Below are 26,036 nucleotides of genomic sequence, written 5' to 3'. Positions count from 1 at the left end.
TCCAGCTTGCGTCTCCCAGGGAGGGGTGTCCTGCCGGACCAACGGGAAGAGGGATCCTCGGGGTGCCCCGGTGGCTCAGGCAGTGAGTCTGAGGAGCCCTCCCAACGTTATGTCGCGGCATGGGGCGAGCTGATTCACACGGCAGTTCACTAATGCCAGAAAAATAAAGAAACCTTAACCCAAACCACAAGAAGAAAAAAAAAAAAATCTCCCAGCCGGGAGCTGGCGGAGCAGGCCAACTCCGAGCCCAAGTTAGGGTGTGTTATTCTTAGAAGTTTGCGATGGTGTGCGGACATGCATGCGTGCCCACGCTCCAGATGTAAGATCTAGACAAAGGGTGTCCCAGCTCTGCCTAGCCTGGTGCCTAGACCAGCATCCAGCGCGAAAGACGTAGGCTGGGCACTCCACAGATTCAGTGGCTCTGCTGAGCACAGGTAATTTAAGAAGCCCCTCAAGGCTGCTGTAACAGATATTCCCCCCCGACTTGGTAGCTCAAAGCAGCAGAACTTTCCTGCCCCCCACTAGGAAACCAAAAGTCTAAAGTTAGGTTTCAGCTGGACCCTTGGCCGGTTTCAGGGAAGACCCCCCCACCTCTTCCAGCCCTGGCGGTTCCCAGCAGTCCTTGGTGCTCCATAGCTGTACCCTCCATTGTCTGCCTCCGCCTTGACGCGGGCATCCTTCCCAAGTGTCCCTCGCTGTCCTCTTATAGGACACTAGTCACAGCACTTCCTGCTGACCCCGAGTCTTGACCCCCTTGGCCAGGTTCATCAGCAGAGACCTTATTGCCAAATAAGGTTGCCGTCTAAGGTTCTGAGTAGGCATGAGTTCTCAGGGGAATACCATTCACCCACCAGACTGTGGGGGTAGAGGAGGCTGCCTAGTTAGAAGCAGCTCTGGTGGATGGGGTCGAGGAGCCACTGATACCTGCTCCTTGGGGGCAAATGTGAGGGCACCTTGCCTAAAACAAATGGATAGCTGATCTTAATAAAACTAAGCAACTGCTTACGGCCCTGGCAGTCCATAGGCCCCAGACTGAGCCGAGTCAGGGCCTGTACTGCCCACCGACCTAACACTTGGAGGCTTCCGGGACTCCTTCTGGTTTTCTCGGAGCCTGGGCATTTCCAGAGGAAAGTCTCTTGGGGTTTTGTGGGCAGGTTTGCTGGTTAAGGACAGGGAACGTGGAGCGTGGCTCCCGTAGGCACGGTGTTCTAACTTTGGAGAGGGAATACTTCAGCAGAGTGAGTCAGCCTCCAGTCTGTACATGAAGCAGGTGATACACTTACGTGGGGTGTTGGCTGGGAAGCCGGTAACTTGGAGACACGCCACCCCAGCTGCTGGACTGTGGGAACTCAGGGCAAAGCGCTGGGTTTCCCTCATCTGTGAAATGGGCATTTGGGTGGGTGAGGCTCCCTCACAGGCTTTAGAGTGAGGTGCCATCTAAGGCATTCTGGTTGCCCCACTGCAGAATAATAAAAGTGTGGTACCACGGCCACTGTTGGCCAGGCAGAATTCAGCTGTGCACAATCGTGTTTCAAGGACTCTGGAAGCAGGGTACTGACACCTACGAGCTTCTAAGAGCAAACCCATGAGCTATTTTTTTCCTTTTTTAAGGCAAACGGAGGCCTGTGGAGGTTGACTAATGTTTCCGGGCTCTACCAAGTAGAGAGGCTGGGATTTGAACCCGGGTCTGGCTATGCCAGTGTTATTTCATGCAATGTTTGGTTCGTCAGTGCTGACTTTAACTGTGGGAACCGCTGGCCACGAAGGCACACCAAGCCACGTGTACTAGGAGTTAGTTTTCTGTTACTCTCCTTAGGTAGTATACCACTCCTTGGTTGGTTGTTGATAGCTAGTCAAGGATGGGATTACTGGGTCCCAGTGCTTCATGCCAGGGGATCTTACGAAAGCAGGTGCCTCCATGCCCCGGGGGTGGGCAGAAACAGTTCTGTTTGTGGCTACGGAGAGTGTGCCTCCCCACAGGGAGGAAGAAGGAGCCTTTCTTCAGCCAGGACCTTGCTTCTGCACCCAGGAGCCAGTTCCTAGGCCCCTGTCAACAAAAGCCCACCGCTGCTCCGGAATGCAGTGGTTTAACATTAGTAGCAGCCTGTGAACCCAGGGCAGCTGCCTTCTGGGAGGGGGTGTGGTCGTTGAGCAGGTCTCAGGCCTAGCTGTGAATACGACCCAGTTTAGACGTCAGGTACGGTTACAAGCCATGTGACGTGGGCTCAGTTTCAATTTGACAAGCAACACATACTAGATACATGTCATGTAGAAAACGCAGATAAAAAAAGAATATTATAATCATGGTTACATTACATTATCCATCTTCTAAGATTAATTTCTTTCTCCTATAAGCATGCATGCATATGTATGTGCATATATATGTGCATATATAACATATATATATATACATACATATTAACATCAATTCACTGAAATGATGAAACCTCCCATGGGTACTGTAATTTTTCACTTAAGTGATATGTAAAGATACAAGGGAGCAAGCACACTGTTGTTCTCGGAAATAGTGGCATGACAGTCCACTCTATGGCTGCCCCACTATTTAATTCTCTTCTCTGTGGTGGAAAATTGGATGAAACCTCCACGTCCACACAAGAGCAGTGACTTGACTTCATCTTTAAAGCAGCCAGGTCACGTGCACCTTGTAAGGTGGCTGTGTTCAGGGTGGGTGGTGGCCTGCACGTGTGCTGGCTGGGTCTGTCGCCTTACCCTTCTTCCTCACAGAGCATCTACTGTGAGAACGTGCCCCCACAGAAATCCACCATCCCGCGTCCGCTGGCACTCAAGCTCCTGGGTCCCACTGCCAGGGACCTGAGTGACAGGCCCCCAGGGTCAGCAGCCTCCAGGGGTCTCCCATTGGAGCCACAGCCACCGTCAAGAAGCCGGGCTGGGCCTTCTTGTCTGGCAGCACATTTCCTGCCTCAAGAGGCATCAGGAGCAGTTGGCATCTCCTGGGTGTCTGGCTCTTGTCTGTATGTCCACACAGGATGTGCAGCCTCTCTGCCGTAGGCTGTGATCCCCATCCCTGGGCATCCCACGAGTCCTCAATTTAGCAGTGGCTCCCTGATGGCCACTGCTCTCGCCTCCCTCCCCCAACCCCTAGAATTCATTGGATCGTGTGAGGTTTTCCTATCATGATGAACGTCACATTACGCCTTGTGTTCAGCATGATGTAGCGCACATCTCTTTCTTGTCTGAATCCAACTAAGTAAAACACCGTGTGTCCCCTGCTTGGTTGAGGTATAGAAACTGGATGTAATCTGCCTGCTGGGCCGTGGGCCACAGAACTGTGGATAAAGCAAGGAGAATACACACAGCCTCCCAAGAGGTTCGTTTTGACTGTTAACCTGTCATCCAGGCTAAGAGCAGTTAGCACGGATAGATTAATATTGGCTAAATGGGCGTGGAAAATAAGGATGGTGATGCTAGGGCCAATACATGTTTGGGGCTTCTATTGGGTATTTGGCTACAAGCGTTAGGTGGATGGGTCCGTCCCATGCTACAGTTGAGGATGTCAAAGCATGTGGGTAGGAGAATGAGACTGGGTGGCGCTCCAACTTAATCCAAGCAGCAGCCGGGCGGTCATATCAAGTAGATACTTACGGGAAAGGCCCAACTGTGTCGTCTGTCCCCTTCTCCAGCTGCGCTCCCCACACGCACGAGCCTGAGAAAAGTCCCAGCTGGTGGAGGAAGTTTCTGTACTTCTCCCTCTTGGCTGTGCCAGGGAGCGGCTGACCTTTCTCAGGGCTGAGCCCAGGGCGCGGGGTGTGGGGTGGGGTGTGGGGTGGGGGGTGGGGGGAGGCTGCCATTCCAGGGAGCCCACAGAAGATGGAGCGTCAAGGGAGCGCGGCCAGGAAGCAGGATGAGAAACCCATTGAGGAAACTGGCTGGATCACAAGTCTGAACACACCAAAGCCTGACCCATGACTTTAGATCAAAATTGAGGTGCCAGACCTGTAAAGCATGTTACACACACACACACACACACACACACACACACACACACACACACACACACACACAGTGAGCCTCCCGAGCTCTCAAGGGTGTGACATTGTAGGGATGTGCGTGTGGTGACCGTAGACCGTATCTGTGTAGATTTTAGCTTAAAAAAATGCCATGGGGATGCTGGGCGTGGTGGCGCACACCTTTAATCCCAGCACTCAAGAGGCAGAGAGACAGGTGGGTCCTCTCTTGAGTTCCAGGCCAGCATGGTCTACAGAGTGAGTTCCAGAGCAGCTGGAGCTTCACCGTGAGACGTTGGGGATCGTGGAAGAAGGGGGCGGAGAGGCTGTAAGAGCCAGACGTTGCCAAAGAGTCGTCTCCTGGACATGGCTGATGCACTCCAAGAACTCACTGCAGCCGACCTGTACAAGACTCGACCCGTCAGCATTTCATCATGAAAGGGAAAAGGATCATGGGGCCTGACCCCGCCCTGAGGGACTGTTCAGTTGCCATTGGCTGGGGAAAAGGGTGTCGCTTTCTTCAGTACTACAGCCGCTGGTACGCTGCCCAGTCACTGACCTCCCTCCTACTGCTTATGCAGGCAACCCTGTTAAACTCAGTAGACTCAGTCGATCACACACACACACACACACACACACACACACACACACACACACACACACACACGAGATGAGAAAGTGGGTGGAGGGGAGATAACAGGGTCATAGGGAAAGAGATGAACTAAAAAGTTCGTCAGATACATGTATGAGACCATCAAATAATAAAAATATATAATTATAAAAGTGCCGTGGGGAAAGCACATGTAGGTGTGTGTATGTATGAGATATGTGTATGAAACTGTCAGTGACCTCTGGCTTCATGCAAGGGTCATCGCTCTCTAGAGTCAAATTCATGTACTGCAGCAAATGCTTAGTGAGCTTATGTGAATATTATCCTAATAGAACTAGGAACGTAAGTTCCACCCAAGAAGCATCTCTCTGTGTGTGCACACATAGTAGACAGTATGCGTGCACATGCCCTAAGTCGTAAAAGTTCAGGAAAATTCTTATCTTGTCCACTACACGTAGACGTGATTTTGAGAATCCAGCCGAAACAGAGTGGAGAAGATTTGAAAAGATGTGCCTGCCCCGCACACATATACACGTCTGTCCTTGCCAGTAGTCAGTATACTGACCATGTACATAACATTGACATCAGGTTAGGAGAGAGAATATGGAGATTGTGTAAAGTATATGGGAGGGTGTGCACAGTCTGTCTGGGAGTCCTGTGTCACTTTGTGTAAGAGACTTGAGCAGACGCAGGGTCCCGAGGCTAACCGCCACCCCCACCCCCACAGACAGTGAGGTATGAGATGACTGTATTTGGGATGATTTACACAGCCCTGTCCTCTTCAAAGAGAGAAGGCAGTGTTCACACCCACCACATATTTAAGCAGAGTTATGGACACACGTTCTCAAAGGTGAGTCCGAGCGTGACCTGTCAGGGCTGCAGACAGTTCTGCGGGAAGCGGAGGCCAGTGTGTTGCTGAGGAAGTGAGCTGGGAGAGGCGTCTCTGTTCTGATGCCTTGTGCCTTTACCTGTCAAACCGGCCACACCTCAGGTGTCATTTCCTGAATGACCAAACTCCACGGAGGAGTCATTTCCAAGCCCAGCCTTCTTTTTCTGGGTATCGCAGTTGTGGGTCGGCTGTAGGGGAATCTTGTCTCCCTTTCTCTGCAGTTGGCCTTGACCTTGTCCCTGCTGCCTGGGGCTCACCAGAAAGGGCTCCGAGTCGGCTCTGGCTATGAGTCACATTCCACATTTCATGGGAGATGATGATACGGTGGCTCGTTCCCCACATAGAAAGGAGGCAGATGTATGCAACTGTCTCTCTCAAGCCACAGAAAGTCCCTTGGCTCAACTGGACACGCATCGGCGTTTGTCGGGTTGCCAGGCAACAGGGAGTAACAAACACTTGTGAGTCCGGTACTCAAGGGGTGAAAAGCGGACCTCTCCAGAATGTCTCCATCACTTACCATAATAAGAGCCCTACCCAAGTGCTGCTCTGCTTTGGCTGACGTAAATCACCTTCTATTCTGGCCGAGAGCTCAGGAGCCAGATGCTTCCAAGTACGAGTTTCTGATGGTGTGTGATTTGTCGTCCAGGAACCTCAGTTTCTTCATCTGTCATATGGGGTAATAATCTCACGGAAGACTAAACGAGTTAATAGCTTCGAGTTCTCAGGCAGTGCCCAGCAAATGCATGCTCAGCACACCTCAGCTACTATTGCTGCCTACGCTGTGTTTGCCCAGCCGACTTGGTAGGAAATCTTCTTCCGGAACAGCACAGAGGTCTGCAGCTAGGGTCTCTCCTGTTCTGGGGATCTGCCCTGGAAGACAAGTTGCTTTAACTGTCTCCCTAGCCCACCATACTTTTCACGCTCTAGCTGTGGGTGCCGACTTGATTTTCCTTGCTAGTTTCCGCGGTGGGAGCAGATGTTGAGCCCCTGGCAGGCTGGGAAGCCTCTCTCTGATGCCTGGTCCCTGCCCTTCCTTCCCTATCCTCGCCTTGGGTCATTCTCAGCCTTCCCTGTGGCTGAGGAGCCAGATGGCATCCACCTTGCCAGCTGGTCTTTAAAGAGGTGGAGCCCATCCTCGCTCTTCCCCGCAGTCACACTTCCTCCTTGTGGCTTCTTGTCCCGTCTCCCCCCAGTGCTGGTGAACTTTCTTCAAAAGCCCTTCTAATGCCCTACTGGGAAGCTTCCAGACCAGCAGTCCACACAGCCCCCCACCCCCACCCCATTACCACTTTTTCTGGTTTAGTGTGTGTGTGCGTGTGTCTGTGCGCGCACGCGCTAGGTTATGTGTATGCATGAGGAGGCCAGAGGCTGATTCAGATGTCTTCTTCATCTTCTTCAATAGCTCCCCACCTAATTTTTTTTGAGACACTGTCTCTCCCAGAACCTGTAACTCCCCCATTTGGCTAGACTGGCTGGCCAGTGAGGCCCCCAGTGATTTTTCTGTGACACCCCCCCCCCCCCCCCCGGTCCTGGGGTCACAGACATGTGCCACTATGCCTGGCTTTTCACATGGGTGCTGGGGATCTGAACTCTGGTCCTTATGCTTACACACCAGGCCCTTTACCCATGGAGTCCCCTCCCCCAGCCACGCCCAGCCCTTGTTTCCACGTTTAGCAAATGAGGATGTTGCCATGGAGCAGCAGATCATGCCCACTGTCTTCTAAGGAGCACGCACAGTAGGTTCTCCACATTCTTCTTAGGAAACAGCTTTATCCAGACGTAATCCCCACGCTGTTCACCTGACTTGGGTCAGGCAGGCTCAGGACTCCCCCTATTTAATCTTTTCTTGGGGGGGGGGAGCTGGTTTTCCTGGCATGGCCTCTATCCAGCCTGGTACAGTTCTCAGTAGAGATGCCCCCACCTCAAGCAGCTAGTGGAATCTTTGTGTTCCCCCCATTCCTCTGAAGATTTGCCAGCGTGAGACGTGGGAGTGAGGTCAGCCAGAGTCACGGGATTGGGGGGTGGGGGGTGGTGGTAGCGAGTTGCTGGCCAGAGCACCAGCACACCAGCCATGGGACCGTTCAACGTTGATGCTCATCTGACTTGTCCCTAGGCAAGGGAGCATCTGTGTGCTGTGCCGGGCAAGGTCTCCCTCTGGGGCTCATGTGTTTGGGATTTCCTGCATAGGGACCTTGCACGCCTCCTGTAAAAACCTGCCCCAGGTTTTTTCTTGTTGAACATCTCAGTGCCGGGCAAAGGGGTGCTTCTCTCCTATTGTTGAAAGGATGGGAAAAAAAAATGGAAACCTAGCAGGCAAAAAGCTAACATGCTCATACTTAGAATGAGCCATGACCACCCAAGGAGGGTCAGAACGCATGGAGATCTCTCTGTTGGGGTACTGGGCTCCCCCGCACTCCCGTGTGGAAATGTGGACAGGTTCTGGCTTTAGCGCCAGAAGATATTGGCAGTCTGGACCTGTGGCTCCATTCCCATGTTCTGACAGGGGAAGGATGCCGCCTTCCTCCCTCCTTGTGCGCTGCTGTGGGATTTATACACCAGATAGCTGCACTTGTGACCCAGTCAGTAGAGTGCTTCTTCCTCAGATGATTTATCTTACATGATTGAGGAGGAAGGGCTTTTAAGGAAACCTTCAGGGTCCTTTCTCCATAGAATAATGCTGGCTGTTTGAACCAGAGGGAAGCCATCTTTTTTCCCTGGAGTACCCAGGACTTAAGAGTCAACCACGGGGCAAGACCCGCAGCCAGCGTTTGCCAGACAGACATGGAACTGGGTCGGTTCTGCAGAACTGCTCTCCCAGCTCCGTCAGCCTGAAGAACAGCGTAGCCTTCCATATAAAATCCACTTTCTCATGGGCTGGGAAAACTTGGGCCTTGACAGTGATTTTCATTTCTTTCATTTACATCCTAATGTTAGAGGGACTGAAGAGCCGAATGTAGACACTAGCAACCAAGACTATGAAAGGAATGCCATAAATATCCAAAAGTAGGCAATTCGTTTCCCTCCAGTGGCTCTCTTCCCAGAAAAGGCTGCGGGACTGAAAAGAATGTTGTGTTGCCGGGTAGCGATAACACACATTTCTCTGACGCTTTGTAGCAAAGTCCTTTCCTGTTACAATTTCATTGTGCTCGCCCAGAGGCAGGTAAGACAGTACTGTCTTAGGGTGAAGGAAGTTCTCTCTTGCTGTATGAGTCACTGCAGTGCTGAAAGTTGATTTCCTAATTCTTAGAACCTTTGGTGTTTGCATGTGTGGCGTGCATGCATGTCTGGGCATACATGGTATGTGGGTGCAGGCACATGCATGTGTGTGCAGGCACAGAGTTGACATTAGATGTCTTCCTTGGTTACTCTCCACTTCACTTACTGAGGCGGGAACTCTGGCTGAACATGGAGCTCGAGGATTCAAGCTAGTCTCGCTAGCCAGCTCTTGCGCTGGAGACCCCCTGTATCCCGGATGCTGGCCAGCGTTTACGTGGACGCTGACGATCTGAAACGCGGTCCTCACCCTTCATCCACTGTAACACAAGGGTGACAAACCCTGCTTGTAGGGTTACTGTGCAGATTCTGTGAGCGGAGGTGTGAATCGTCCCAGCCACACAATACCCTGCTAACTCAGCGGGTAGCTTTTGCTATTACAAAATCATCCCAGTAATACAAATGAGAAAGTGGCCGAAGGCTGGAGAGCACAGCACTCCTGGGCAGCAGGACCAAAGTGCAAATGGAACCTTCCACCTCTGACGTCACTCCTCTTAGCTACCCTGTGGACATCAGGAATATTTTGGGGGCTTCGGCTTTCAACCTTTCATCCTTCTTTGTCTCCGGCTCACCCATTTTAAGTGTCTGCTTTTGTCTTCACAGAACATCATCAAGAAAGTGATCGGGCAGAAGTTTGTGTACAAGTTCGTCTCTTTCCCGGATATCCTAAAAATGGATCCTCACGCGGTGGAGATCAGCCGGGAGAGCCTCCTGCTGCAGGACAGCGACTGTAAGGTGTCCCCCGAAGGCCGAGAGGCCCACAAGCATGGCTTGTCCGCCCTCAAAAGCACAAGCCGAAACGAATACATCCACTCCGGCCTGTACTCCTCCTTCACCATCAATTCCCTGCAGAACCCTCCTGAGGCCTTCAAGGCCATCAAGACGGAGAAGCTGGAGGAGGAGCCGTGTGACGACAGCCCCCCTGTGGAAGAAGTCAGGACTGTGATCAGGTTTGTGACCAATAAAACCGACAAGCACATCACCAGACCTGTGGTGTCCCTGCCTTCCACATCCGAGGCCGCGGCAGCGTCCGCTTTCCTGGCTTCGTCTGTCTCGGCCAAGATCTCCTCTTTAATGTTGCCAAATGCTGCCAGCGTCTCGTCTGCGTCACCCTCCTCATCGCGGTCCCCATCCCTGTCCCCCAACTCTCCCCTCCCTTCCGAACACAGAAGCCTCTTCCTCGAGGCAGCCTGCCATGACTCGGATTCTCTGGAACCCCTGAATCTGTCATCGGGCTCCAAAACCAAGTCTCCGTCTCTTCCCCCAAAAGGCAAAAAACCCAAAGGCTTGGAAATCTCTGCACCTCAGTTGTTGCTCTCCGGCTCCGACATCGGCTCCATCGCCCTCAACAGCCCAGCCCTCCCCTCAGGATCCCTCACTCCAGCCTTTTTCACGGCACAGGTAAACACTCTTCCCAGGGTCCTCGTGGGGAGAGGGAGGAGCCACCCCCATAGTCCTCAAGAGTTCTCCCTTGGCCAGTGTCCCAGAGTCACTGTGTATACTGAGAGGCGCCCCCCCCCCCAGGAAAGGCTCGGTATCCTGGCAACAGGGGGACATTTGCGCTTTGTGACTCAGAGTAACCTCAGAGGGATCATGCACATAGGCGATGAGGGTGGGGAGATCTCTGGGGACATTTGCACTTTTGGGGGGGCATTTTAGGCCTTGGGAAGTTTTTAATGGCATGATTTTCTGAAGGCACGTAGAAGTCACGTGCGTCCTGATAAGAAGATCCGTGTTCACGGGTAACAGTGTGGAGCTGCGTGTGTCATGTTGACCTTGAACAAGAAAGTCAAGGGTTCCACGCAGAAGGAAAGTCCCCACCAAAAGCAGGGGTGCTGGGGGGAAGTTCCATGGGGAGAGGTGAGCCAGCTCACACAGTGTGAAGGTCTTAGCTGCTGTGAGTCCCCGGAGAAGGTGCCCCCCACCCCCCATCCCCCCCACCCCCTGGCACAGTGCCATAGTGGTGTGTGGTTCCGCTGCAGGACAGAAAGAAGAGGTGGTCCCGGACCACAGCGTGGTAGGTAGTGGTAGAGGTTAGCATTGGCTTAGCATCTGCTTCTGCCTCCCCAGCTTCCTAGGTGGGACAGAGGGATAGTGCTCTCTGAGTGACGCCATGTAGTGACAGTACATTGGGAGGGTGACCATGCTGCCCTACCTAGCTTGCCCCAACTAGCTAGCTGCCCGGCATCATCATCCTGGAGCCTTGTGGCTCCAGGTGGGATCACACTGTAGGTGGGCTGGAATTCTGGGCCCCGCCTCTTGGCATGGTCATGGCGGTCTTGGTTGGCCCCCAACAGTAGACACCCAATTCTCTTGGCATGTGCCAGAGATTCGCCACACACCGGTGGCACACCTTGCCATCCATGCCACAGCAGCCCCCTGGTGTGGATACCGTTGTCATTGCCACTGACCAGCTGAGGTGACCCGGGGTACGGGGGTGATGTGCCTAAACTCGGTCCCATGGCTGTACGTAGGAGGAATGACTTTGGACCTGTTTTGTCGGCCTCCAGCATCCACTCAGAAGCCACACACTCGCTGCTGCCATCCTACGGGGATGGGGGTGGGGCTGGGCGAGCAGCTGTGGGACCCTGACTGACAAGTCTTTGCTACTTTGCTTGGCAAGGCTTCCCAGGCAGGGGTGACAGGATGGCTCGCTCTTTCGCTCTTGGGAAGTGGCAGTGGCGGCATTCATGACTGAGCTGAGAGAGAGAGAGAGAGAGAGAGAGAGAGAGAGAGAGAGAGAGAGAGAGAGAGAGAGAGAGAGAGAGACACCCAGGACTCTTGTGATAGGCTGGGACGGGCACATGCACTCCTCCATTAGCATTCCCTAACAAAGCAGGGCTGCCTCATGCTTAGGCTCAGGCGAGTCAGGGACCAGAGCTACCAGGTGGACAGTCTGGCCTCTGTGTTTATGACTGTAAGGTTGAGAGTGGGTCTGGAAACAGGCCAGGTCACCTCCTGTCTTAGTGTTTATGTTCTCTGTGAGCCTGGATCACCTACTCCGCGTGCTCGAAGTAGCCCTGGCTATCTCGGGGGTGGGGTGGGGGTGGGGGGAGAATCGATCCGGTTTCTAGTGTGGCTTTGAGCCTAGCTGCTCTGAACTTGGTGGGGTGGACCTCTCAGAGGGGCTGAGGGAGGCAGGGCTGGGGACCTTGACCTGAGATAGGGATCCTAGCATGTAGACAAAGCATTAATCCCAGGAGATAGAACCTTTGCCCTAGAGCCTGGAGAGAATGCTTAGGGAAGCCAGGCTTCTGTAAGGGAGGCCTGTGGGCCTCAGCCATCTGGGAGTCAGGCTGAGGGGTCTCCACCTTCATTGAGTGAGTACTAAGACATTCAGAAATGGGCCCAAGCTTTCTGGGAGAGAGAGAGACAGACAGACAGACAGACAGACAGACACAGACAGAATGAGAGAGTTTGGAATGGAAGGAGGGTGCTTGGGGACACAGTGGAGCCTCGGGACCTAAACGCCACCAGAGGTTCCTTTATGTTCCTGGAGTGTGGGTCCCTGCTCCTGGTGTGGTGGTGGGCAACAGAGATGGGGGGAAGGGCAGAGATAAGGTAAAACTCAGCCACACCTGCCTTCTCCCAGCCTTTGGTGGTTTCTCTGGGACCAGACGGGCCTCTCTGGCTTATCCTGACCAGCCTTAGGTCCTTCAGGACTGGCTGTGCTTGAAGTCGGTGTAAGATTTAGATTTGTAGAGAAGCTCCCTCCAACAGGTTGCTCCAGGAGCTTACCCACCCACCCTCGGCTCTCCCACCCACCCTGGGCTCTCCCTCTTGGAGGACAGGCAGGGTTCAGAACCAGGATGAACAACGTCTGGTTGAACCCTTCTTATGGGAGGGTTTACTCCCTGGCTCATGGGCTTCCTTGCTCACCTTAGCACTTCCCCTCACCCCCTGTGGGGTGGCTTCATGAAGTGGCACATGGCATTTGGTCACCCGTGAGAACACCCTCTAAACCTTTGCCCGGAGGGGAAACTTTCGTTACAAGAGAGGAAACGTGTGCTGCACTAACCCAGGCCCCTAAAAGTGAGGCGCCTTGACGCAAGCCGCGTCACGTGATTACTGTCCTTTTCCACATCACGTCGTTAGATCCAAATCCAGATTTGAACTTTTCACCTCCCGCGTGATGTGCAGAGGAGAAAACCAGCCTGATTATTCTGCCAACCCCTCGGGGCCCCGGGGCCACCTCATGGCAGGAACACTTGTGATGCCTTTAACAGGAGCTATAGAGAGCCAGGGGTGTCACCCTGGGTTTTAAGTTTATAATAAACAACAGTTGCCAGAGCAGACAGTCAAGAACGTCTCCAGCAAGGGACTGAGAAACTCAAACAAAAGTCAAATAGGTATAGAGATGGGAGGCGTCAGAGCTCAGCCACAGAGGTCCTATCCGAATGTCGCCCGAGAAGCAAGGCTGCTTACTGTCCCTGTTGGCACAAGCTACCAAATTGAAGGCAGAGGGGGAGGAGCTGGGGTGTGAAGCCCCCCTGGCCTCTAACCAGATACCTTGGCAGGCCGACGTCCCATTATTCCTGTCTCCCCGAGGCGAAGTTAACTCAGGCTCCAAGGCCGATGCCCTACGTTTCTCGTTTATGCCAAGACTCATGTTCATCTCACCTGCACTGTGCAAGATGCTGAAATCAGATCCGTTCTAGCACGGGGCAGGCATTCACCCTCAGAGTCTGAGTATGCATGCCCCAGGGTGTTTGCTCAGCAGCCGCCCCGGATTAGTGCTGACTGAGTGGAGACAGCCTGCTAGGTCTGAAATGCTAAACTCGACTTCCTTTATTATGGGGTGGCCAGACGGCTTTGATCTGGAGTCAGAAAGTGAGAGTCTGGAGCCAGGGAGAGCAACCAGAGTGCAGGCATCCTGCGGGCTCCCCCTTCTAGGGATGCTTTCCACCCTCCTGTCTCCTGTACCATCCTCAGAAGAAAAACAGGGTCTTTTCTCTCTCCCTTCTCTCAAGGGTTGTTCAACTTCCTTCTTACTCAGTTAACACTTCCCCAGCCAAGTCTCCAGCTTTGTTTACCATGACCTTTCCTACGGGCGGAGAACTTCCTTGTAGGAGGTCTCTGCGGTAGGTAGGTGCGAAGGTTCTTGGCTCCCGCGTTGTGGGTTGCCCCCGACAAACACCCCAAGAGAGTGCCTCCCTCCTTGTGCCCTGGGTCCCCTTGTTGCTTCTCTGCCATTGACGGCTCATGGCTCTTTCTTCTCATCTGTCTTCTCCACCGCGTTCAATACTTCTTCCCGATGCGTGAGATTCTCCTTAACCCTTTCCTTCAGATCGGAGCCGCACAAACTCTTATGGGATTCCAGTCCTCTTCTTTCAAGTCTTTGAAACTATGTTTTTATTGAATTAAGACAACCTTGTGGCTTTCTAGAGATCATCACTTCTGAAAGTGATACACACACACACACACACACACACACACACACACACACACACACAAGCACACACGCACACTGTATGTGTGATGGCGGGGTGTGTGCTACAGTGCACGTGTGGAGTTCAGAGGACAACATGTAATAGTTGGTTCTTTCCTTCACTATGTGAGACCCAGAGATCGAACTTCCGCCTGGTGGCAAGTGCCTTTACCACTGACCCCACTTTTCTAAAATGTTTAACTGGGGTGCTACTATCACGGAGTCCGTTTGCCTCCTGCATCAGTTTTAAGGTGCATGTGCTGGGGTTCCTCCTTGACTTTTCCTAAAGTCTGAATGACTTTCCTGTTGTCTCAAGTGCCCACTCAAGACGTCTGCAGATACTTGCCACTGGGGAGATCCTGCATCCTGTAAGGTAGCGAATGCCTCCTCTTTTTAATCAGCTCGAATGGAGCTGGTCACTGAACACCCAGACGCTTCCTTGCTTGCCCAGGGTTAGCAGAGAGACACGGTTCTCGTTCTCACGAGCTTACAGATGCTGCTCACAAGGTCAAGAATATGGGCCAATATATAATTTAGGGTCACGAAAACTGCCTAAGAGGCTGAGACATGAGTTGACAGGACATCAACAGCTTCTAGAGGCATAAGCCAAGTGGAACACAGATTCCTCATTAGAGTAAATAAATAACCACTGAACATTAATTTTGCAAGACGTAAAAAGGACCTAAGTGACTAGTTTTACAACCTTGGGACCTACTGTAAGGATTCTGTCCTTATTGCGTCATCAGCCTGTGACGGCATTAACCTCTTCACCTAGCCATGATGAAGTGCACACATGTGCATGCACACACGCACACGAGAGAGTTAGGACCTGCAGAGGAGACCCGAAGAGCACAGGAAACAAGAAGATTGGGCTCCGTTCCTAACCATGAAGGGGGAGCATCATCCCTGTGTAAGCTGCTGTGGTTGGAGCTAGGGATACACGCCTGGGTGGAACAGTCCCCTGAGAGCTGGGAGGCACAAAAGGGATGTTTAGGAAGAGGGGATTAATTTGCCCAGAGGAGTAGAAGAACATGGAGACGTAATTGCTAAGGGATGGGTGGTCACACTTGGGGCAGGCATTGAAGAAGCAGTAGGAACCTTTCCGGCACACAGGATGGGAGCGCTGTGGGCTGAGGAGAGCGTGAGACGAGAATGTGGGAAAGCTCTGGGTATCAGGAAGAGCTGTAGCTTAGTCAGATAGGAAGGTATCCTCAAAGGTAAAGGCAGCAGTGGTGGTGGTGGGGGGCGGGGCGGCGAAGGAAGCCGGAGGGGTCTGAGTGACGACGGTATTAACTGTGTTGGGGAAATGACCCTGACTGCATACATCTAGAAGGGGCCGCTGTATCCAGGTAGGATACTTTGTAATAAACACACCAGTGAAAGGACAGTGAAACTGTCAGGCTATGACAGGCACAGCCAGAGGAGCTGGATCTGGGAGACATTTGGAGAGTACTGGCCACAGGCCGTGGTGACTGGAGGGGTAAGAGAGAGCTGGAGGCTGAACACAAAGACCACAGGAAGCTACTGGAGAAAAGGTATCAAGTGTGAACTGTGATAAATCAGAGGATACACTCAGGTCAAGATGTACCCGCTCAGAGAACCAGGGGACGGAGTTAAGGCATCACCAACATGCGAGGGACGGTTAAAATCATGGGATCCAAGCTGGGTAGTGAGGGAAGCTGAGTGTGGGAAGGTTGGTGAGAGAGTCATCTAGGAACCTCTGTGTGATAAGCCCAGGACACATAAAGCCAAGGAGGAGGGTTCACAGAGGGGATTTACGAGGTACGTATTAGGTTTTAGGGGACGTAGCATTATGACTAAGGAGGCCTTTTTTTGTCCTGAAACGGAATGGATTTTGAATGAATGGTATTTCAGAGTGACTAAGTTGGCAGTATGTACAGAATAGATGGGGGTGGGGGTGGGGGTCGTGTGAGGCAGGTGGACTGGTCTAGGTGGCCGTTGTAGATTATCACTGGTTGAGTGACGTTCTGGCTGAGTCTTGAATGCAGATGAAGCAAAGAGATAGAAAGTGTATTTGTGCCTTCTTGACTGGATGCTGAAGGAAGGGCCATGTGTGCAGACATCATGTCTTGTCTTTTTCTTGCTTCTGCAAATATTTCCCGTGTCAGTCAGGGTATACATTGAGATACAGGACTGATGGTACTGCCTGCTGAAATGGAAGTCTTAAGAAGCAGCGGGTGTGAAAGATGAGTTCAATTTTGAACATGTAGGTCATTCCAGGCAGAGAAGCTAAATGAAAAAAAAAAAAAAACTGAATTAAGAGGATGAGGCCTGACTACCCCTCAAGTATGGAGAAGATTTTTATTGAGGATATGAGGGAGAAAGGAGGCAGAGGCAAGAGTCCAGGCTGAACATGGTCAGCAGACTAAACTGGACCATGCGAGGAGAGGGAGAGGAATAGAGGAACTGCCTGTGAAGAGAGGTGACCTGGGCCAAGAGACCAGCATGGCCAAAATGGCTGAAAGATACAGGGATCAAGCTGGGGAAGGGGAAGCAAAGTCCCGCCCCTTGGAGGGAGGGATTTAGGGCAGGGGGCGGGGTGAGAAGAGCTGGGTGGAGCTACCGGTACCAAGTGAGACTTGTCCTGGGTTCCGGTGGGAGAGCACAGTGCTGCAAAGTCCTCCAGCTCATCAAGCACGTGGGGACTGAGGAATGGGGAGGAAAACAATGAAATGCCCCAATGGCTGTGGGAAGGAATTCCACTTGCTTGAGGAGAGGCCAGGGGTCTACTTTGAGAAGGTGGCGTGGTTTTTTGATGGGCAGAGGGAGACGGGTAGAAATGGCTGAAGGATATGACACAGACAAAGGAGCGTGGACCAGGACACACAGGTGCAACACATCTGGATGAGGCCAGCTTCTGTGGTTAGAGGTCACGTGTCTAAGTGAAGCTGAATGGTGAGGAAGAGGAAGGAGATCCTTGTGGGGAACCCCTTTTCCCTTGTAAATGGGTGCCCATTGACCTTGGGTGGCTTTCACTTGGGTCAGGGACTCCTATGGCCATTTGTTAAGACAGATATACCCAGGTGGACCGGAAGAAGCAGTATGGGTTCTTCCTGTAGCTCTCCTCTCCCCAAGCCCCCCCAGGTCCTTCTTTGCAGGTACTCTCCCTCCAGGAGGGCAGGCAGAGATGCAGGGCTCTGTCTGCCATGTCCTGAGATAACCCAGGCAAGGCTCTTGAGCAAGTTCCCCTTCAATGTTCCCAAGTAGTTCTTCTTTTAAGGCCACAGGATCTCCAGGGAGAGCAGCGATCGGAGGAGGAGTGAATGAAGTCATTTCACAATGTTTATTTGCATAAATTATAGAAGACATTTCAACTGTATTACCATGAGAAACAGAAGGCCCCTGCAGTCTAAGTACATCCTGTATTCCTTGGGAACAAATGCGCAAACACCTCCAATCCAGAGGGGCATGTAAATTGTAGACTACGGAAACAGAAATCCTCTGTTTTACATATTGCCCAGAGGTGTGAGTTTGTGGTCTTGGGTGAGAAACTTGTAGCTGTCCTGTATGGTTTAGAAGACTGTGTAGACTTGGAGAAGTCTTCATTGAGGGTGAACCAAAAAGCCCTAACATTGGGTATTAAATGTTAATGCGACACACTGTGGTTCGAACCTGGCTCTGGAGTATCATGTAAATTAGTTCTCAGATCACCCGAGTCTCTGGACTGGTGCCCAACCCACCTGCAGCGGCTTTCACAGAACTCTTCTCCACACAGTTGAGAATTTCTCCCATGAATAGATAAAGCCCATTCAATGAGTATGTCAGGTACATCTTATCGTTAATACTGATTCACTAGTTCACAAAAATACTAGGACTTGGCATGACTTGAGTCTCTTAGACTTGATATTTCTGTGTGTTGGTTGTATTATAGATTAAGAGTTTCAGATGGGTTGTATTATCTTCCCAGCAACCCTCCCATAATAGCATGCATTTTCATTCTTACCATCTAACAGATTAAGATCGAGGTCCAGAGAGGCTAGATTTCTTGTCTTCGTTGTCTAGCTAGTGAGTGGAGGTTCTGACATGGGAACCTTGGCAGAGCTCGTTAATTTTTAACTGTGAGGCCAGCTGGCCTAGCATACTTGTGAAATTGCCTACGACTAGGAAAAAAAAAAATGGAGCGCTGATTCAAAACACGAATTTATCCCTTTAACCTCGTAGGCCATTCACTACCTAGAAGGAAATGCCGTGGAAACAAAGACTCCAATAAGTTGGTTTGAATTTGTTTACCTGTCAGCACTTCGGTTGGATGTTTGTCTCTCCCGCCGAACAGGGCAAACCTTTCAATTTGGGTTTAAGCTGAAATGTTCCTGATAGTTACTGAAGCTGCTGAGGCCAGTTCTAGGAAAAAACAACACGGCAGCATCCAGCGTGATGCAATCTGAAACGCTGGCGCCTTTGCCGAGTTCTTACACAAAGAGTCTTATTGAGGGGCTCCTTCTGGTCACCAGAGGTGCAGACACCCTGGGCCAGGGAGCGGGCCTCTGCGGAGAATAAAAGCTGTGCACATTTCCTGGCTTGGGCGGGTTTGTTTCTCCTGCCCTTTAGCTGGCTTGTGGGCCAGGACTCCTGCCGAGTGTGGGCAAGCAAATGCCAATCCTGTCACTTCTAAGAAATGCTAAGTTCTGGCCCTACAGCTCTACTTTCCATTGCCAGGGTGATGAATTCTTCCCAGCCCCACGTCCAGAGGAAGTCTGCAAATTCAGCTCAGAGGTTCTGAACAAGCTGCTGCAGACTCTGCTGATAGAATGTCAATTATTAAAGGGCTGTTGATAACAGTCCGTGAAGCTTGAGAAGACTTTTACAAACATGTGTGTGCCCATGTAACCTAATAGGTGTCCACTGTGGCTAATAGTGTGATAAGAAATGAAGCCCTCCCAGGGATGCTGTTTTGTCTGTACATTTCTTTGTTGACTGGGAACGGAGGAAGAGGCTGGAAGGAACTGTTCTGACAAGCTGCTATAAACCTGACTTTTCCACCAGAATGTTTAGGCAGGGGGACTTGCCTAAGAAGTGTGGATAAAATGAGCATTAAGAAACTTAAAACTTAGCCGGGGCGGTGGTGGCGCACGCCTTTAATCCCAGCACTCGGGAGTCTCTGTGAGTTCGAGGCCAGCCTGGGCTACCAAGTGAGTTCCAGGAAAGGCGCAAAGCTACACAGAGAAACCCTGTCTCGAAACCCCCCCCCCCAAAAAAAAAAGAAAAGAAACTTAAAACTGCTCATAGCCGTGCAGATGGAACTCAAGTTGCCCAGTTTTCCTGAGAAGGCAAGGTTTGGTTCACTCTCCACGGCCAGTGCACCTAACCGGTTACTGGGCTCCTTTTGGTCATGGCTGGCGTTAGGTGAAGCCCTAACAAGACCTGCCTGTTGCTTGTCTTCTAGACACCAAATGGACTGCTGCTGACCCCAAGTCCGCTGCTCTCCAGCATACATTTCTGGAGCAGCCTTAGTCCTGTAGCTCCATTGAGTCCTGCCAGGCTGCAAGGGCCAAACACACTCTTCCAGGTAAGGGTTTGCAACTGACTTTTCAACATGGCTCACCCGTGGCTTTTCCTCTACATTCCATATATACTTAGTTACTATGTTAAGTTTCCAAGGGGGATTCGTAAGGATTGGGCTGCACAGCCTTTTAGAGACAGACAATGTCACTGAGGCAGAAAAGATGTGCTCATGTCAGGAATCCAAACATGGATTGTTCAAGTGTTCTGGATATTTGTACATGACTAGGAAAACTGGAAATCTACTACAGGAATTATTTAAAATAAAATAAACAGTTTTCACAAATGCTCAATAAAGGACTTTAGAATATGAATCCAGGCCGGGCGGTGGTGGCGCACGCCTTTAATCCCAGCACTCGGGAGGCAGAGCCAGGTGGATCTCTGTGAGTTCGAGGCCAGCCTGGGCTACCAAGTGAGTTCCAGGAAAGGCGCAAAGCTACACAGAGAAACCCTGTCTCGAAAAAAAAACCAAAAAAAAAAAAAAAAAAAAAAAAAAAGAATATGAATCCAACGAGTCAACATATTCACATAGAAAATATTAAAAAATAAAAAGAGTGAACAGTTCTTCCAAGCTGGAGTAGAAGTTGCCTGCACCAGTCTATAAATTATAACCAAACTCTAATTTTGTAATACAATACCATGCAGCATATGGTTAAAGAATAATGAAGGACCTCCCTGAGTTAGAGGAGCACATTCATTATTCATTCAGGTTCTGGAATCTTCTTTCTCATCATCACGTGGAGGTCAGTATTTCCCAAAGACAGCTACTCACCCTCTCAAGGGGTGACTGTTGTATGTGAACACAGGCAGGGCCAGGCGCGAAGCAAAGGTTGGTGGACAGGGTGCCTGCCAGCTCTTCGTTCCCCAGTTCTGGCTCCATCATCTTATCTGGCCTGCTTCCCCTGCCCTAGTATGGCTCACCCCAAACCGACCGTAGCTCCTTGCTAACACTGCATTTAGCAGGTTGTATTATGACTGCCTGTTGATCTGGCCAACTCTACTGGTCTCCAAATGACGGGAATCATAGTCTGGTCACTGTGCCACTTCCCAGCATCTAGGATATCAACAGGTGCACGAATGTCAGTCATTACTGATGACCTAGTGACAAGTCACCAAAGCGCAGATGCCAAGAGAAGGTGTGAAGAGCTCAAGTCTCCTCAGTTGGTCATTGTGCCTCTCTGCAAGAGCACAATGTCTACACGATAGGATGTAGGGTCTCCTTGGAAGAGCAGGGGAGCCACAGAGGTTTCGATTGCTATCATGTTGCCCCTGGTTTCCTAGCAGGCTTGGAGTAGGGTGTCATGATGTGACTGTTCCCTGGAGTACTCGGGTTTCCTTCTCTCCCTGGCCCTCAGCCCCATCACAGCTCAGTTCCAGTCAGGCACAGTGAACACGGTGATTGTTAACGATTTTAGCCGGAAGTGGCATGTTCACGTAGAAGCGGAGTGGGAAGGAGGTGCAGGAATACAGCAGCTCCTTGGGAGTAAGACTGCGATACTATATTAAAGACTCTAACATGGAGCTTTTGTAGAGTTCAGTAAACATCTAAATAACAAGCAGTCTCTCATTTCTGTTCTATTGGGAGGCTTGGAGACCTCCTCGGAAAGCCACAAGGAACCCATGGAGTCTTATGTTCCTATTCTAGTCTCCCTAACAGTAAATATAGCTCATGTCCATAGTCCATAGATAGCCAGGACCTCTAGGAGCTGGGAGCTGCCCATAACATATACCCGTGGTTCTGTAAAGTCAGCATGCACCCGAGTCACATGGATAGTGTGTCAAGTAAAGATGCCACGCTGGGGCTTCTGATTCGTGAGTTCTTGGATAGGGTCTGATAAAACATTTTTTTAGAGACAGGGTTTCTCTGTGTGGTTTTGTTCCTTTCCTGGATCTCTCTGTGTAGATCAAGCTGGCCTCAAACTCACAGAGATCCACCTGCCCCTGCCTCCCAAGTCCTGGGAGTAAAGGTGCGGGCCACCACCACCCGGCCTGATAAAAACATTTTATTCACATTTCTAATGACGCTATAGTGTAGGAACCATATTCTGAGAACTGTTGTGGACTAGGTGTTCATTCCTAATTTATACTTCAAGTTCTGCAGCTTACTGCATATAAAGGCCATCTGCAAAGAATTTCAGTTTTAATTTTACCAAACAAACTTGTTTTCACTCCAAGAGCCATTCAGAAAACAAGTGGGGAGGTTGGGGGCGGGGCTACAACTTAGCCTGGATGACTGACAGGTTGCATGGCCTGACGTTCCTAAGTTATGGCTGCATCCATGAGACAAGGGAAAACAACTTTGTACCTTTTAAAATATCATTACTCTTTTCATACAAAAAGAGCAATGGAGTAGGGTAAAAGTCAGAGGTGGCAGTTTTAAAAATGGTAAACAACAACAACCATGCTAACAGGAATGAGATTTCCAACTAAAAATAATAGGCATCAAAATGGATTTCTCAGAATTCAGGTTGTTACTGTGCCCCTTCCAAATGAATAAAATTAACAAGCCTCATTTACATATAATAGGTGTTAATAAATGGAAGAGAAAATACAAGTTTCCTGTGTGATCTCTGGAAAAGCAAATGGAAATCCTTAGGGAAAGACTTGTCCGCCACAGAAGATCTCCTGAGACAATTATGTATCTTCCCGTCTATCTTAAGAGGGAAAGGGACAGGCACAGGGTCATACACTGCACCTCTGGCTAGCCTGGAACTCACTTTGTAGCCCAGGCTGGCCTTATACTCACAGTAGTCCTCCTGCCTCAGCCTCCTGGATGTTGGGATTACAGGTGTGCGCTAGCATACGTAGACCACGATTAGGGGAGATCTGGCAGGGTTTCAGCAAAGACGAGAGAAAGACAGAGGTAGGCTTTCTATCTGCAGTATGTTTTAGTGGAGAGAGAGGACCAAAGACAGGGCCTCGCATGACTTGAGAGCCTGATCTACAGATACAGCGCAGCTCGGTTTCAGCTGGTCAGGTTATCAGATCAGGACTGCACCTCACAGGCGGGTACACGTGGAGACAAGTGACGCAATCCCCAACTGAGAACGTGTCCTGTCACTTTTTAGCTTGGCACGTTTTTTTACAGTCCTCCGTGGCAGGGCCTGTAGCCGAGGCAGCCGATGAAGAGCTGGAGCTGGATCAGCAGGGGACGGCAGAGCTCTTCCCAGCTGGAGACCACGTAGAAAGGCCCCAAGCAAGAAGCTCCACCTGAGCTGAGACAGAGAGAGGGGTCAGGGCTTCGACAGAGAGAATGGAGTTAGGTCTTAACACGTTTGCGTGGCTGGTGATGGATCAGGTGGGAAAAGCAGCTCCAGGCCTCGAACTGTGTGCTCGGGAGCTGCCGCCCTCCCCTGTTAATATTTCATACATCGTAGATATGAGAGTATGTTAGGAAAAATCCCACTGATGTGCGTGTGGAGGAAAAGTGAGAGCCAGTTAAGGAACAGAATATAAAACAACAGTACGTCAGATAGATCCGAATTGTAGCAGGCATGTGTTTAGCAGACGGTTCAGGGGTAAGAGAAAGACTTGGAGTTGGGTTTGAGGACTAAAAATCACGTATGAACAAAGCTGGTGGGTTCTTAGAAGGCGGGGATGCTATTAATACCGGCTGGCATGCATCAGTGTGCTAAGTTACACTTTGCTTACTGCGTGCCAGACTTCAGCCCAAGTCACGTTTCTTTCTGTGTGTCTGCACTTCAAAGATGAGATTTACCCAAGGTCACACAATAGTATATTCTGGTTCCAGTTGGCCTGTATTCCTAACCATGCCTCTCACAGATTCAGAGTGCCAAAGAGCAGGATCTGTGAGGCTTCGGATTCAAACATCTAAAAGTGAGTGTAGCTAGCAAGTTCAGGGTATGGACTGGAGAAGAGAGAGGGAGGTCTGGGGAGCGTTGCAATTTAAGAAAGGCTGTGGTGGAAGAAAAGCAAATAAACATGTCAGGAAAACAAACAAACCCAAAAGCCAATCAAGAAGTATAACAACCGAGTGCATACACAGGAATTTCTAACACATGGAAGAAACTAAAACTAAAGACAATGCTTTTACAGCCACCTATAAAGAGGTTATAAAAGAGAGAGAAGGAACGCTCAAGGCCAGTTCTGCTGTTCACCTGCAGTCACCATGGGAGGGGTAACCAGGACATGGACGGTGGCTTAGACGGTGTAAACCGCATATACGTGAAACAGAGTCCTACAAAATGTAAAGATCCCAAAGCTGCCGGAAAGACAGAAAACTTCTGTGTGCCAGTTTACCACTAAAGAACTGGGCAGCTTAGTAGAGCTGGAGATAAAACTTAGTTTTGCTTATGAGCTATGACTTTTAGTTAATCAGAACCTCTTTGGGTTGTTTTTCTCATTTATAAAGTGAGCCTAAGAAGCTTACTTTCTATTCCTAAACACCCAATGAAATGGCAGCTCCTGAGATGGTGGTGTTGGATGTGTTACTAAAATAGTTTGAAAAATTAAAAAAAAAAGTATTTACTCATTCTACAAATATTTATTGGACTTCTAACATGTGCCAGGCTCTGTAGTTTGATATTTGGTGTTGAAGTTTAATATTTAACTTTCCCGGACTAAATAGGGATTAGGCTAGGAGAGCACCTGGTGGATCAACTGGACACATTTCATCTTTGGCAAGGCAGAACTCGAGCTGTGAGCAGTCACATGCTCAAAAGATGCTTTTCCTCGGTCTTCTTCATTTAGGATTATAGCTGAAGGATTTGTTCGGGTCATGAGGTCAAACCATAATGCTTCCATTCTGCATTTACCATTCTAGTTAACCAACAGTACAAAAGTCTCACTGTCTCCTTCTCTGGCTGTCATTGAAGGCATTGATATTAAGTCAGAGAAACTACTTTCTCGTCTCCAAAATTAAGACAGTCTTTCTTTGACAGAAAGAGTCATCTTGGTTTTAATTACGTGTTTGTGTGTGTGCGTGCCCACAGAGGCCAGGACAACAAGATCTCTGGCATAGGAATTAAGTGTTGAGCCACGTGTGGGTGCTGGAACCAAGCTCGGGCCCTCTGTTAAGGGAGCAGCCAGCACTGTTAACTGCTGGGCTGTTTGTCCGGCTCCCTGGTCCTCATTTTAAACAAGTACTGCCGGACAGTTTTGCTGTGCTATGGAAAACGGACAGCGGGTTTCAAAACTCGAGATGACTGACTCCTACGTAAAGAATCTTGGTTTCCAGTTTCTCTCTCTCTCTCACACACACACACACACACACATACACACACACACACCGCCCCCCCTACCCCCCCAATATTTAAAGCAAATCAGCAGGGTATATACTGAGAACCTTTAAAGACAGTAGCAGAGTAAGTTTTACAGCAACATGTAAAGCATGCTTTGGGATCTCAGGCACACAGAATAGAGATATTTTCCGGGCCATCCTCTGTGGCTCTAGGTAACCTTTGTAAAACAGAGCAGCGACCAACTCCCATCTCTCGGTGCCGAGGGCTGCCTCCACCGGTGTGTCTGTGTGTGAAAAGAATGCACACTCCTTGATACATCTGCCACGATTGATTACTGAATGCCTCTCATCCCTTCCAGTTCCCCACACTGCTCAATGGTCACATGCCGGTGCCACTGCCCAGTCTGGACAGAGCCCCGTCTCCAGTCCTCCTCTCCTCCAGCTCTCAGAAATCATGATGACCGGTGGTGGTGGTGGCGGCGGCGGCGGCGGCAGCAGCGGCGGCAAGGAAGGACTCAAAGCTGATGACGCCAGCTTGTCCCCAGGGGCTAGTTTACCTGTGTCATGAGAAGGACATTGTGAAACCCTGTTAATTTGGTTTGCACTTTTCATAACACGGATAATCTAGATGTATGTTAGCATTTTAAGAACCATTTTTATATATGCAGCTATATATGGAAGTCTGTTCTGCATTAAGTGGATTTTAATGTTTCTGTTTTTCTATCCTTTTGGCTCTGAAGTGTTGAGCACTGACGGTGAAGAACCTTTCTTAATGTTTTCTATATAACTAATAAGGATGTGAAGCTTTTTATTGCTTTAATTCTGCATATGCTGAACTCTGCTTGTATACACAATATAACCAGCTGTGCCTTCCTTTGCATTTAGTTTTATGTACATGAGTTATGTATTTCTAGTGTTAAGAGGAAATGTCTGAAAGACAAAACAGCATCAAACAGCTCTCTGAAGAATGTTATTTTCACAAGTAGAAACCATGAAAAGTGTGCTCCTATCACTGTAAGAACTGCCTTAGACCCTCTTTTGAAATGAAAATCAGTAAATACAAATGTCCAAGTAATGTTTTTATAAGAATGAACGAAGCCATATTTAGACAATAAACATTCTTTAAAGAA

The 26,036-nt window shown here is 50.1% G+C and overlaps 1 protein-coding gene across 2 annotated transcripts in view; it reads left to right on the top strand.

Annotated features, from left to right (window-relative positions):
- The window catches only part of Elk3 (ETS transcription factor ELK3), a 64,763-nt gene extending 38,727 nt beyond the window's left edge, over positions 1–26,036 (top strand). Inside the window, exons 3-5 of one of the 2 annotated variants that reach the window (XM_076554628.1) lie at positions 9,362–10,159; positions 19,591–19,713; positions 25,266–26,036. In XM_076554628.1, the coding sequence (XP_076410743.1) occupies positions 9,362–10,159; positions 19,591–19,713; positions 25,266–25,364 (1,020 nt within the window). In that variant the 3' untranslated portion in view covers positions 25,365–26,036. The remainder of the gene's footprint in view (positions 1–9,361; positions 10,160–19,590; positions 19,714–25,265) is intronic. The other variant, XM_076554629.1, reaches the window with a different exon arrangement.

This window comes from Peromyscus maniculatus, chromosome 18 (assembly GCF_049852395.1).
Source record: "Peromyscus maniculatus bairdii isolate BWxNUB_F1_BW_parent chromosome 18, HU_Pman_BW_mat_3.1, whole genome shotgun sequence".
Classification (NCBI taxonomy): Eukaryota; Metazoa; Chordata; class Mammalia; order Rodentia; family Cricetidae; genus Peromyscus; species Peromyscus maniculatus.
This window is presented reverse-complemented; position numbering and strand designations above follow the sequence as displayed.